The 14,497-nt window shown below is 37.5% G+C and overlaps 1 protein-coding gene and 1 pseudogene across 1 annotated transcript; both read left to right on the forward strand.

The window, feature by feature from the left end:
* The first annotated feature begins 1,191 nt into the window (after positions 1-1,191).
* Positions 1,192-13,428, forward strand: LOC149224899 (aldehyde oxidase GLOX-like). Its single transcript, XM_089388308.1, has 2 exons — positions 1,192-1,418; positions 12,516-13,428. The coding sequence occupies exons 1-2, from the start codon at positions 1,192-1,194 to the stop codon at positions 13,426-13,428; spliced, it is 1,140 nt and encodes a 379-aa protein (XP_089244434.1).
* Positions 13,429-13,431: 3 nt separating this feature from the next.
* LOC149224900 (aldehyde oxidase GLOX1 pseudogene) lies at positions 13,432-14,100 on the forward strand (annotated as a pseudogene).
* Positions 14,101-14,497: the final 397 nt, after the last annotated feature.

A 14,497-nucleotide genomic window follows, 5' to 3' on the forward strand; every position in this document is an offset into this window, starting at 1 on the left:
TGAAATAAGAAAACTCTTATAAATTGACTGGCTTAATTGCTGTGGAAGTTTTATATGAAGATTTGAGTTGGGCTTCATCATAGAACCTTGTATGAGTTTCAAAGCAAATAGAGAAATTATGATGACATGTTATTAATTCCCGCTTATTAGAATATGGGTTTTGAGAACATATGTGCAAAGTGTGAATTTGCCAAGTATTGAGGATTTTGATTTGGGGAAAAAGCTGTGAATTAAGTTGATATGCAACAGATGTTTAAGATCATGGTATTTGCAGGTCTAGCCCTGCATCAATTTTGGTATCAGAGCCGGAATGCTCTGTTGAAATGTTTATTTTCTGAATGACGACAAGAAGGTTTTGTTGAATTGAAATGTATTCTTGAATGTGTGATGAATGATGAAGATCTGATATGCAGCATATACAATTGCAAGTAAACAGAATGCAGGTAAAGAAGATCAGATGCTAATTGAAAGATCACGTAGCTAAAGTTTGCTGGATAAAGCCAGAAGATTGGAAGAGAGGATCAGATTTTAAAATCTGATTGACAGTGAAATTTTGCAGAGGAAGCATAAAGATTTGTTGGACAAAACTGCAGGAGTGATGAGATTGAAGTACAGGTAAACAAGATCAGACTGAGATCTTGAAGGTAAGGTGATCTGGGTTTATTTGAATTTGAAGATTGTAGTCTTTGCATTAAAGCGGAAGTATTTTTGCAGCTCCCAAAAGGAAAATCCATATAAGACATGTTTAAAATTGCTAACAGAAAACTGGTGAAAGAATAGGTGTGGCAGACCCTTGAGGAAATCCAATAGAGATTGGATAAGGAAGACAGTTGTGAACAGGCAGATGAGTTGAAGCCAGGAAGAGCAAAGAAAAGTGCTCAAAGGAGGTTCTGGAGATAGAGAACCAATTGCTTGCCAAAAGACCGAGTGAGGAGGGCTTGGTGAGGTAAGTGGCGGCAAGATAGGACTTGCTGCTGAAGAGGCTTTAGTACAACTCATAGTAAAGTGAGTGAGGAACTCATAGAGATGGAAAGGATGATGACTAGTGACAGTCGTCACAAAGGTTCTGAAATCAACCACAGCAGAGGACAAAAGGAGAAGGATGCCAAGGCAATTGGCATACAAAGACAGTTAAGCAAAGAGGAATATGAGAGGGAGAAGGCTGAGATAGCAGTTCAGCTTGAGGTATTAATGGAGATGTTGCAAAGAAATGAGGAAGACCAGAAGCGTGGTTATGTCATGAGAAAGAAGTTGAGATGGCAGAAACTACAAGAGAAGTGGAATCATCAGGTAAATTTGCAGTTGATAAAGGAACTAAGGGAACTTGAACAGGTTATAGATGCTAGACAAAGGGTAGAGAAGCCCGAAACAGTTGAGCTACAGCAAAATGAAGATGCTAAAGAAGATGTTGAAGTTTCGTTATGTTACCCAAAGAATGGACCATTACTTTTTGAAAGCGATGAAGAGCTAGAGGAGTTGAATCATATGAATGATTCGAAGTAGCCCGAAGACTTGATGACTGAAGCATCAAATAAGACCGTAAGGTCTTGTGATTTTAAAACTAATGATTTGTGTGTGATTGCAGGTTTGGAAGAAGAGGAAGAACATCTACTGAAGGATGTTAAAGAAGATTTAGCAGAAGAAAGACCATGTGATAATGAGACAATAACAAATGAGGAAATGGAAGATCGTGTAAAGTTTCCGAAGTCCACTCCAAGTAAAATCATTGAGTTATATAGAGAATTAGACTTTCAAAGGAGGAAATTGGAAGAACAGAGGATGAATGTCCAGGATAGATTGCTGATGAAGGATGACAAAGCAGTTGTCATAAATGATAATCAAGATGAAATTGCAGGTGACGAGCAAAGGAATGTTGCAGAGGGAAAGGAAGTTTGGGAGGCCGCAACATTCATAGTGACAGCTAGAGCAACATGTGATGCAACATTTATAGTAGCAGCAGCAGAAAAGGTGATCAAAACAAGTGATGAGCAAGCAAGAATGAGAATTCAGCAATCAAGAGATGGAAACAATAACCAGACAGAGGACATACTGGACAGAGAAATTGAGTTGATAAGGAGGTTAATGGTAAAAACATCCCAGAGAAAGACAACCGAAAGAAAGGAAAGGAAAGACAACAAGAGAATGACAGTGAAAGATTGCAAGAGCAGAGCAAGTGGAGCACTACAGCACAAAATATGGAAACCTGGAAGGCAACAGCAGACGACAACAACAGTGAAGCAATCGACAAGCACGAAAGGATTACAAAATAAAATTTGGGATCCAGGAGGAGATATCCAAACTTATGACGAGGTGGTCATGAATTTTTTTACATGGGGAGTCTGATGCAGGAGCATCAAGACCTTTTTCTCCATTTGTAAATATGGGGTGTGATAATATTAATTTGTAAATATGGGGTGTGATGATTTTTTAATATTTTATTAATCAATTTGAATTAAATAGGAGAAGGTGAGGATTTATGTAAATATCTTTTTATTAATAAAAGGATATGAGGAAATTTAATAAATTGAAGGATTTTAGGGATAAAAACCTATCCTTTAGGGATGTTGAGGAATTTAGGGGTTTGTTGAGGATTTTAAGAGATTGAGCATTTAATTAAATGATTTTTTTTAAATTGTATAAATAGGAGGACTTTTTGTGAGAAAAGGACATTGAGAGTGTGAGAGAAGTGTGAGATTGAGAATAGGCTTGAGCAGCAAGGCTATAAGCCTTCAGCAATTGTAAAGGGCCACGACATTGAAACATCTGGCCAGTAAAAAGTTGTGTGGTGATTTGTGTCTGTTGAAGGTTGCTGAAGTTCATTTCTAATATGCTAGAAGTCGTGAATTGAGAGAAAGGGTGCAGAAATCTGTGGTGACAATTCCAGCGTGGGTAAATTGTGCTTGACAGAGTTCCACAACAAATACAGAAGACGAATTGGGAGCATGAGAACCTGTGTTATTAATGGAATCTTAAATGAAATCGATCATCAGAATTCTGCTGGAGAGGAACAACGTTTTCTGCTGGAGTGGAAACAACATTTTAATGCAGAAATAACATGCCAGAAGCATGGACAAGACGCAGTTTGCCGGAGTATCAGAAGTGTTGAAGACGCAGTATTTGTAAAGAAGTTGTAAGATGCAGGTTTGTAAAGAATTGCGTGGGCCAGCGTGGAGCGCAGGTTTGAAATTGATCTATGGAGGCGAGTAACCAGAATCAAGAACGAAATGGTGAGTCGATTTTAATAATAAAATGAGAAATGATTGAGATTAAAAGGCGCTGAAGAATTGTGGAAAGTCAAATCTGGCAATTTCGTTGAAGTGCAGCAGTTGCGAAAGATTAACAGTAATCCTAAAGGGGTATGATAGAGACAGCCTTTTAATGGACATCGTGTTTAACACAGGTATGGTTTATCTTGATGGGATATCGATGGTCTTTTGAAATAAGAAAACTCTTATAAATTGACTGGTTTAATTGCTGTGGAAGTTTTATATGAAGATTTGAGTTGGGCTTCATCATAGAACCTTGTATGAGTTTCAAAGCAAATAGAGAAATTATGATGACAGGTTATTAATTCCCGCTTATTAGAATATGGGTTTTGAGAACATATGTGCAAAGTGTGAATTTGCCAAGTATTGAGGATTTTGATTTGGGGAAAAAGCTGTGAATTAAGTTGATATGCAACAGATGTTTAAGATCATGGTATTTGCAGGTCTAGCCCTGCATCAAGGGGGATTGTCACAAGTCCACTTTCTAGAAATATAAATACTTTTTTTTAAGAAATAAATACTAATGTAGTTCAATAAGTTCATATTCATTAGGTTTCCCTACCCATATAACAGTGTCTAGTGTGTAGACTGGGTAGGGGGATGTGTCATAAAGTTATCCTTCTTCCTCATCCTCCAACCATTAGGGCAAGTCATGCTCAATAGAAGGTTGAGCAGGAGGGCACATCACAAGTTTTTTTGATGGATGCCCATTCTTTATGGTCATGTTCCCAACCCTGCAACTAATGAGGCATCAAAAGTGGCCAACCAAGGTCTTCCTAGGATGATAGGATAACCATTAAATTTGGTTTTGGGATGCAGGACAAGGAAATCAGTGGGATACTCCCACGAGTCAATGGAGACCATTACATAGTCAATAAATCCCTCGGGAGCTATTATGGATCTATCTGCAAGTTGAAGTATGTAATCGGCCTCCTCCCAAATCTACCCAAGTAACTGTCCAACCGTGGTAAATGTGTGACGAGAGAGGTAGCTATAAGGGATTCAACCTCCTTGGTGACCTTAAAGAAATGGAATCGACGGAAACAAATCAACCATACCTTCCACACCAGCAGCAATACCCCAGGGGACATCCCAGCCACTCAAGCATCCTGTCCCTAGGTCCCACTGACCTTTTAGACCTCTAAACATTTGGACGCTCTCATGATATGGGCATGATAGCATCTAGGGACCTCTTGACACTTTCACAGGCCTACAAGCCACCATCCAAGGATTTTTCCCAGCGGACCTGTGCCAACATCCCTTGAAATCAAGGCACTTTTCTGGCCCAAAATTTCGGCCACTCCCCAGACTTTGTGTAGCTTTTAGAATCCATCGAAGACGTGATGACAAAGATAAAAAAACTGAGAAATAAAACTCAGGACTAAGCGTAACCATCCCCAACTGGGATTGACATTTTGTCAAACACTTGGAATCAATGCAACCTACAAGTTTAGGATACAAGACAAAGCATGAATGACTAAAAGCACTTATGAACCATGGCAGGAAGGATCACCAATGTCTCCATTGAACTATTATAACATCAATTAGGTCTTGCATCCATCATTTTAACATTCAAAAGTAAATACATGAAATAACCATTAAATGAATCAACCAATTAACCATGCTTATAACGAGCATAAAACCATGTAAATATCAAACATATGACATCCTTTAAATCCACATATAAACAAGTGAAAAAGTAAGAGAACTTAGCTTTCATTAATAATATAAAAATCTGAAAAGGTTCAGTACTTCCATGTACCACCCGAATTTAGATATTGGCGAACCAAATATTTCTTTTAGCCAACCACCCCCATGCCATATTCCAAATGTGAATGTGGGATCTCATAGGAAAACCAATCCAAAAACAACCAAGGGAATCCAAAGGTTAAACCACCTCCACCCTCATCAAATCGTGATCACACCGAAACTGGCGCTCCGATCATAACTGAACCGAACTATGAATTCCATCTGGACTCCATCACTATCCTTGAGGAAATTTTGACCTCTTGCCTCTCAGGCTTTACCGCAATCCAACCACGGATCACTTGGCCCTAAACTGAGACCAGTGTCTCAGGCTTTATCACAATCTAAAGCGGATCATTAGGTCATAAACTGAGATTCCTCCCTCAGAGTTTACCGTGTATCCTTCCAAAATAGATCAAGGGATTCCTAGGCCTTTGGGAATGAACCTTGAGACCACCTCCGCCCGAAATTCTGAAATTCATCCGAAAAACCAAAGATCCAAACCGAAAAAAAATATCCCAACACCACGGCATCAGGAAAAAGGTGAGGCTAGGCTGAAAACCACTGTCATAACCTGGAAAAACCATGCCACCGACAACAAGAGAGCCATACACCAACATGCAAAGCCATGCATGTCCAAACCAAATAGGAAATCACACATGAAATATGCTACCTGCAAGTATTCCTGATGAAGCTCCCTGATCCTGCTCTTCTTCCTTGATCCTTGCTTTCCTTCCTTTCCTTTCCTTGCTCTAAAACCTAAGAAAATACTTGAGCTAAGTGTTTACATTGACCAAGATGTTGCCAACTAATCCTCATAAGCCTTTTTATCAATGAGTACTCTATTTTCTTCAATTTCCACCATTTTCATTCAATTTCCTCGTCACATGCAACCTATGACCTTTTACCTCACTTTCCTCCTAATTTCATTTCTTTTCATAAACAAATGTGCCAAAATTCCTTTTTTCCTTTTAATGCCTTTGCCTTTGCCTTTTCCTTTGCCTTTTCCAATCTCCTTTGCCATAATAAAATGCAATCTCCTTTCCCATAGTAAACTGACTGAACACCCACACCAAGAACATGTCCTACCTAACATTAATCTTGGAATAAGTGTCCCTTGCCCATGGTCTTATTCTTTCCTTTATATACCTTATTACATGGAATTTTCATGAGGGTTGTTACACAATATCATAGTAGTCTTCCTCAAGCCCCCTTGGAGGTTGAGCTCGAGAATGGTTTCCCTAGACATCACATTGATTGCAGCCCCAAGGTCAATCCAGGTATTAGGGACCATAATTCCATCAATGTGCACAAGCAATACTGGGCTACCATTATCCAAGTACTTTGGGGAGATTACCCTCCCAAGCATTAGGTCAAAAAATTGTCCAACAAAATGGATAGTGGGGTATCTATTCTTCTTCTCCCAGGTATTTTGAAACACTCTTCCTTGATAAGCTTGTTGTAAACGGGGACATCTTTGATGGCTTGGAGAAGGGGTATTTTTACACACAAGTTCTTCAATTCTCCCCGAAGTTAAGCCTCTTCAAGGGTGTGTTGTTTAGGGTGGAGCAACCATTCATGGTAAGGAGGTGCATTGGCTTGAGGGGCAGTCTATTCATTCTCTTCAGTCTCTCTATGTGGAAAATGTGGGTGATTATCTAGGATCACCTTCCCAGAAGGAAGGTTGATCTCTTGGATTTCCACAACATAAGCATGCTAGGATGTCTCCCCACTATAAACCTATTGTTCCTACTTATTGTTCAGGTTCAGATTGGGTTGAGAAAGAATTTGAGGTTTCTTAAGTGGGGTATGGTGAGGGAGCTATGGTTGAGGTTGAGGTGGAGGTAGTAGAGCAGGAGTTTGGGTTGTTTGAGGCCTCCATCATGGTGAGAGGTTTCTCCATTGGGAATATTGTGGTGGATATGGTTGGAAAGGAGGGTTAATACGACAAGGAGGATGTTGAGGAGTATAAGGCCAAGGAGGAGGTGTGGGCCATGATGGATGAGTGGAAGGCAACCAAGGCTGGAAAGGTGCATTCTTATTTGGATTTTAATGAGGATAGTGCACACCTTGCATTCCCTGCTAATATGGTGGAGGACCTTAAGGCCTCCTCTGGTTAATAAAGCAGAGTTTCTCTGAACCACCTTTCTCCCCTTGGTATATAGCCCTCAGACCTATCATAGAGAGACGTTCTTCTATTGCATGATTTTCTTTACAAACAAAGTAGACTTCTTTGACATTCAGTGGGCACTCATTCCTAGGGTGTCTCTCAGTGCATCTAGGGTAGAAGATACCTAGTGCCCTTTCTCCTTCCTCTTGGTTCCTTTTAATTTGCGTTGTATCCAACTGTAGCGGAAACGTATGCAACATGCCACTCTTAAAATCCTCCAACATACTTCTTATCCCATGTTTGAGGGCTGATGTTCGAGATCAAGGGTACAATTAGCCCTCCTATAATTGAGTGGGAATCTTTCCTCATAGTCCTCTAAGGATTCATTTGTTCCTAGGGTCATCCTAAAGATTTCCTCCTTTGTTTCCTTGGAACTGCAGTAATAAGTGTACTTGTCATTGAAGGCTTGTTTCATTTGGGCCTAGGTAGCGATGTTGGCTTTAGGTAAATCATGAATGATTGCAAGGGTACATCTTTGAGGGTAGATGGAAATAAATTTAGCTTATGTTCATCCAATGCATAGTCATAGGTCCTACAAAAAACAAAAAATTCAAACACGAAGGTGAGAGGATCTCCAGAGTTTAGGCCATGGAAATGTGGAAGGGAAACATGGCTTATATTACTCATTATGGCCTACCATTAGTTTCCCTGATAGGGAAAATCTCATCTTATCTGTTTTTAGCCATGGTTTGTGTAGGTGAGATATGTTTTTCTTCCCCTATGGGTTCCTAAAAAATTCTAGGTTTCTCACCTAGAGGCTTTTCTAATTCCCCTATAGTGAGAGAGGAAAGTTCACAATCACCAAAGAAGAATACAGGTTGACTGCTTGAAGGGGTGGGGGTTTTTGGTAAGAATTTCCCTTGATTTTCCCTAATCCTACGAGGCATGAAAGAACTAGCTGTGTTTTTTGAATTCTTTTTCTCCTTTTTTTTTTTTTCGTGAAGCTTTCAAACCAATAAGACTAATGCAAAGCAAAAAGCAAGTAACTCCTATGTAGAAACAACACCTACTTGAACACCTCCCTGACAACAGTGCCAAAAAATGATGAGCTATGGTATTGCACCAAGGATGTTGCAACTCCCAATGCTTATCAACCTAAATTATCAACTTGGGGTTCATACAAATTTAGAGGTGATAGTGCTATATGCACGACATGTTACGTTCTACTCATGTCCTCCTCATTCGTTAGATTAGATCAAGGTATTCAAATACCACTCCTTCGACTAACTACAAATATAATTTCTTACGAAAGCATATCGTGATTGCAAGGAGATGAACTTGATTCTAACGACAGAAATGAAAATGCCATTAATTAAATGTAAATGCTAATTTAAATGTCATGAAAGGGAAAGGCTAGTCTAGTTGCAAAAGTAAACCCCGCCACCCTATTTTCACACTGTTGTAGCGGCTACAACCACCCTCCAAAAATTTTCCTTAGATTCGTTTTGGAGCCTCCTTACCAACCATCCTCAACAGCATGTATTGCACTATCAGGTACATGAGATTTAGTGGTTTTCTACCAGCTTCCGAGCCTCTGCATGATAGCTTGTTGCACTCCTGTCAGAGGCTGCTTCTGTAGAGTTGGTTTAGCTGCTGGCTGAGCAACTCCCTCAAGAAATTGCGCAATACTAGAGGGGAACCAATCTTCCCTCCAGAAATTGCGCAAATATGACTCGCAGCCAACTGGGCTCAGAAACTACGCAATTTCTATATGAAATACCTATATGTTATGTTATTATCATTGTAAACTGCCCCTCAACCTCTTCTTTTAATGTTATATTGGTTAAATGTGATGTACCATCGTCAACCCTTAGTCCTTGTCTTGATAGAATTCATTGATCAACCATTTAATTGGGTTACTCATACAATTTTTTAAACAATGTGGTGTGCATCACGTGAAAATGCTACATGGTCATGTAACATTGGTTCACGCCAGTGCTAGTGCTTGGCCCACATGTGGTTAATTATTCAAATGGTCAAGATCACAAAGGGTGATCCAACGCTATAAAAATTTGGATAGATAACCTCTCTTTATTTCCTTTCAATTTCTTCATTTTGTATTTTTTGGCCACTTGACACGCTTCTTTGCAACTAAGAGAGTTGCATTGACTTATGACCATAGACTTTCCCACTCAATTATTGGTGTGGCCATTTCATTCCCCATAAGAGATCTTAATATTCTCAAGAGAACAACTTGAATGCATTTTTGAGCTACTTAAGAGGTAAAGCTTTGACCCTGGGAATTCGATTTTTTCCTCTCACTAGATTTATGTCATAACATGTGGGTGTTGTACACTAATTTTCTAAAATTGTACACTCTTAAACACAAACACGCACGCACACACAAATTTCATTTAATATGTTGATCTTTTTTGAATTTTAAAGGTAAATCAAGTTTTAGAATTTTAAAGCAAATTAATAACTAATAAAAATTTATTAAAAAATTTTAAATAATGAAATAATATCAAGTTCATTTAAAATAATTGTCAAGTGGGTGTAGCTTAGAGAGGAGGTGATATTATCCTCCCCACTGAGGATTCCAACCCCATCTATATTGACATGCTCACTCCTTGGGAATCACTTCTACATAGATAATTTGTCTATTTTATTAGATATGAAACTAAATTAACATTGAAACTCAAAGAGAAATATAGTGATTATAACGTTCAAGATACCCCAAGTGCTAGAGCACAGTGATATCTTAAAGAGAGGGAATGGATTATTGGGATGATTTTGGATAGACCTTCTTAGTTCATATTTTATTAGGGACTATAATTCAAGTGCATTTACTTGGATATTATAGGATGCATAAAATAGTATTTCTCAAGGGAGAATATACCTAGTAGGCTATGTGCTATCCATGTTGTTGGATTCTTTAGCTCATTTTAATTTACAATTCTAATTAATAGCAAATCGTGTGAAAAGTTTAACATTATAATTTTTTCTAAACATTTTTAAAGTATTAAAATTAGAACTCTATTGAAATATTGATTAATAATAAAGTAACAATATTTTCCAATTTAAGAATTTTAATATTTGCTAAGAGAAGAAGACCTTACACACACACGCACACATATTTTCCAAACTAAGATTTTTAATATTTCCTCGGAGAAGAAAACCACTCTCTCACACACACACACATTACAATTGTAAAAAAATTGTTTTTTAATATTTAATAAATTTCCACAATTTTTTATAATTTTATTAAAATACACAATCAATGTACTAACCTTATAGTTTATTAGTAAATAAAAAATCATTATAAATTTAGTTATAAATATAATATATAAATTATTCATTTAATTCAAATTTGAGTACTCTTTAAGTGTGACTTTTTATGGGATTCCCCAAAAATATGCCCAAAAATCCAAAAAATCCCAGTTAAAGACTACTCCATCAAAATTACATCTCATTCTATACATTTTAAATAAGCATGTGTAAGAGAAATATTATAAAGAATTAGATCCCTTATTATATACCATTCTCATTTAAAGTTTGTTATATGGATATTGATGTTAGCATTTATGGTCATGGACATGAATAGTATGCATACAAGACTTCATTTTGAGTTGCTTATATTTGGTGAACTGAGTTGTTTGATATTTTAATGTAAAGACTAAAAAATTAATAATCCTTTAATAAAATTTTTAATGGTGTTTTAACTAGCATTAATGAATTTAATGATATTTAATTTAAAGATTCAATTTGCTTGTTTTGGTGTTTTTTGTTGTTGATACTATTCTTTATGATATTATAACTTTTTGTTAATATTTATTTTCAAACTCAAATATAAATAATGGTCACATTTTTAACATAGATGAAGCTATTTAATTTATATACCAAAATTTTCCAATTTATATTGGAATATTTAAATAAGAAATATATCCATATTTTAGCTATTTTAAGTTTTGGAGATTTAATAGGTATAATTTTCTGCCAATTTTAGTTGTATTAGGGAAGATATTTTCTAAAATTTTGAAGTTTGAGTTGCATAACTTGCACAATTTAGGGGATGGAGGAGTTTTCAAGGTGTTCAATCCATTTGTTTAGTCAAAAGCATATTTTAAACAACTAAACATCACAATCTCGCTCACAGTTGTGTGCAATAATTAAGCAAAACCACAATTTAACATATAACATATTCACAATTTACTTCACGATATATCTTGAGGTGAGTGATATTTAATGTTTTTGAAAATGGGATTTTGGCAATAATGTTTTAATTTGTATTAATGAATTTAATGATATTACTCAATTTTACTTGTTTTATACAATTTGGTAATTTTTTGTTGTTGATGCAATTCTTTATGATGTTATAATTTTTTTGTTATTCAATATGTATTTTTAAACTCATAAATATATCACATTTCTGTCCTGTTAAAAGAAGAACATAGAATAATTAGATGGAATTATTTCATTTACATGATGCAATTCCCTAGTTTTTGGTGGAATATTTAAATAAGAAATATAATCGTAGTCTCGCTGTTTTAAGTTTTGGAGATTTCATACGCATAATTTTTTGTCAAATTTTCCATTATTAAGGCATATATTTGTTAAAATTTAGAAGTTTGAGTTGTATAATCTACAGAGGTAGGTGCCTAAGGAGTATTCAAGGGGTTTAATCCATTTATATAGTTAAAAAAACACACTTTAAACAACTAATATCGCAATTTCCCCCACAAGTTTGCTGTAATCTTAATGAGTTGTTTTTAGTGAGACTTTTTGGAATCTTTTCTGGTGCGATTTTCCCGTCTAATTTCTCTAAAATCCTGCAGGAATTTATTGAAATCACTTTTCAGGGTGGGTGCTGAATTTATATATACACTCAAAAAGCCAATTTAAATAACACAAATCAAGATTCCACCTCAATTTTTTTTCAGCCAAATTTTACAGTAGAAATTCCAAAAAATTGTACTAAAAACAACTCCTCACCTTAATATATTATTGTCACCTTAAAATATAAATGTGAGAAGTTTATTGTGATTGCGAAAATAGAGTTTTGGAAATGCTATTTTGCTTATATTTTCCATTCCAAGTTGGTCTAGCCATGTTTATTGTGGTTTGTGATCCAGCCAGAAATGAAATAAGAGTGAGTTTTAATTGAGGTTGGCCACGTTGAAAGAGCAGATACATCCACGATGACTATGGCTGGAATGTCGAGACCACTTACAACTATGCATTTGACATCACCTCTCTATAAAAACTCAGCTCATGAACTCGCCTTTGCAGAGCGTAACAACAGCAATACCGATTTCTGGATATCATATCATGGAGTCCAAGTGTTGCATTTGGATTCAATTTGTGGTGTATATTCTGGTAATCAATATTTGCAGGGCGGATGGCTGTGATACGGTAAGCCCTGGCCCTGGGAGATGGGAAGTGGTGATTGAAAATGGAGGTGTGTCGGCGATGCATATGGCCACCACCATTATGGGTACAGTGGTGATGTACGATTACACAGATTTTGGTGATTCTAATATAAGCCTCGCAAATGGAATTTGCATAGGTAAATTAGTCGGTTATCATGATTGCTCAGCGCACTCCATAGAATACAACATTGCTACAAACAAGGTGAGACCGTTGACGCTCACGACTGATACTTGGTGTTCATCAGGAGCCTTTGCTGCGGACGGTACTTTGGTTAGCACTGGTGGATGGGGCGATGGAAACATGAGCGTTCGTAAATTTGTACCTTGTGAAACTTCTACATGTGATTGGGTTGATCCAGCTGGTGAACCTGGATCTGGGCTTCTGAACGATCGATGGTATGCTTCAAACCAGATCCTTCCTGACGGTAGAAGTATTGTTGTGGGGGGCAACTACACTTTTACCTACGAATTCCTGCCACCAAGGAAGCCTGGTGAGGGAGTTTACAATCTGACGTTTCTGGAAGGCACCTATGTGTCCCAAAACCAGCAGAGCCTGTACAATCTCTATCCTTTTCTTCATCTCTCATCCGATGGAAATCTCTTCATCTTCGCCAACCATGATTCCATCTTGCTTGATTACCAAAGAAATGTTGTGGTCAGGCATTTTCCAAGAATCCCAGATGGCCTAAGAAATTACCCCACCACCACCTCATCTGTGATGTTGCCACTGTCCGCATCTGATGCATTTCGGAGGACAGAAATTATGATCTGCGGTGGTGCTCCTGTTGACAGTTACAATTTGTCACTTGCAGGGATTTTCATTGGCGCGCTCCAGAGCTGTGGAAGAATGGTTATCACAGATCCCAATGCCGATTAGGCAATGGAGAACATGCCTACTCCCAGAGTTGTGGGAGATATGCTGCTTCTTCCCACCGGTGAACTTCTGATTATCAATGGAGTGGAGAAGGGATGTGCAGGTTATGGGCAAGCAACCAATCCAGCTCTTGCTCCTTATTTATACAGACCTAATGCATTGCCAGGGCAACGCTTCTCAGTACTCGCAAGTTCCACTGTTCCAAGAATGTATCATTCCACTACAATTGTATTGCCTGATGGTAGGATTTTTGTGGGAGGTTCCAACCCCAACAAAAATTATAATTTCACCATTACGTTTCCCACAGAGCTTCGTCTGCAAGCATACAGTCCTTATTATTTAGACGAATCTTCCCTGAAGCCCACCATCATTTCTGTGCTGCCTGCTTCGGTCACTTATGGCGGTAGCTTCAAGGTTCAATTCGCTGCAAATAATCATCATAACATTTCCATTCAGTTCAACATTTATCCTCCGACCTTCACTACTCACTCTTTTTTCATGCATCAGAGATTGCTTCTGCTTGCATCTGCCACCCCACAATTAGAATTAGTAGGAGGAGCAGGGCAGAATATTTATAGTTCCCTAGTAACGGCACCTCCCACGCCTATTGCAGCACCGCCTGGGTACTACATGCTATTCGTGCTCTACAGTGGAATACCCAGCGCTGCCACGTGATTCATTTGTCTTCTAATTAGACTCATCCTTCTGCTTTGACATTCTCAATAATCTCCTCATATGTACTGTACTCTACCCTACTCTACTTTACTGAGTGAGCGCTGCAACGGTAAGCTCTCGTACATTTCAGAGCAATAAAAGTTTTGGGTTTCTTTTCTGTCTGTCTGTGTGGAAGAAATTTGAAATTTGTTCTTTGTTGTACATTTTTTTCACCAATGTAGTGAAAAAGCAATAAAAGTTTTGGGGATGAAATTTGAAAATTGTTATAAAGGGTGTCTTTTCAAAATTGTGCATTTCTTTCATCAATGTAGTGAAAAATCAATAAAATTTTGGGTCATTTTTTCCTTTTTTCATGTAAAGAATTATGAAATTTGTTACAAAGCGTTTTTTTTTCAAA

This window comes from Pinus tabuliformis, chromosome Q (genome assembly GCF_031772625.1).
Source record: "Pinus tabuliformis cultivar Carrire ecotype Pingquan chromosome Q, CPIR1, whole genome shotgun sequence".
NCBI classification, from domain to species: domain Eukaryota; kingdom Viridiplantae; phylum Streptophyta; class Pinopsida; order Pinales; family Pinaceae; genus Pinus; species Pinus tabuliformis.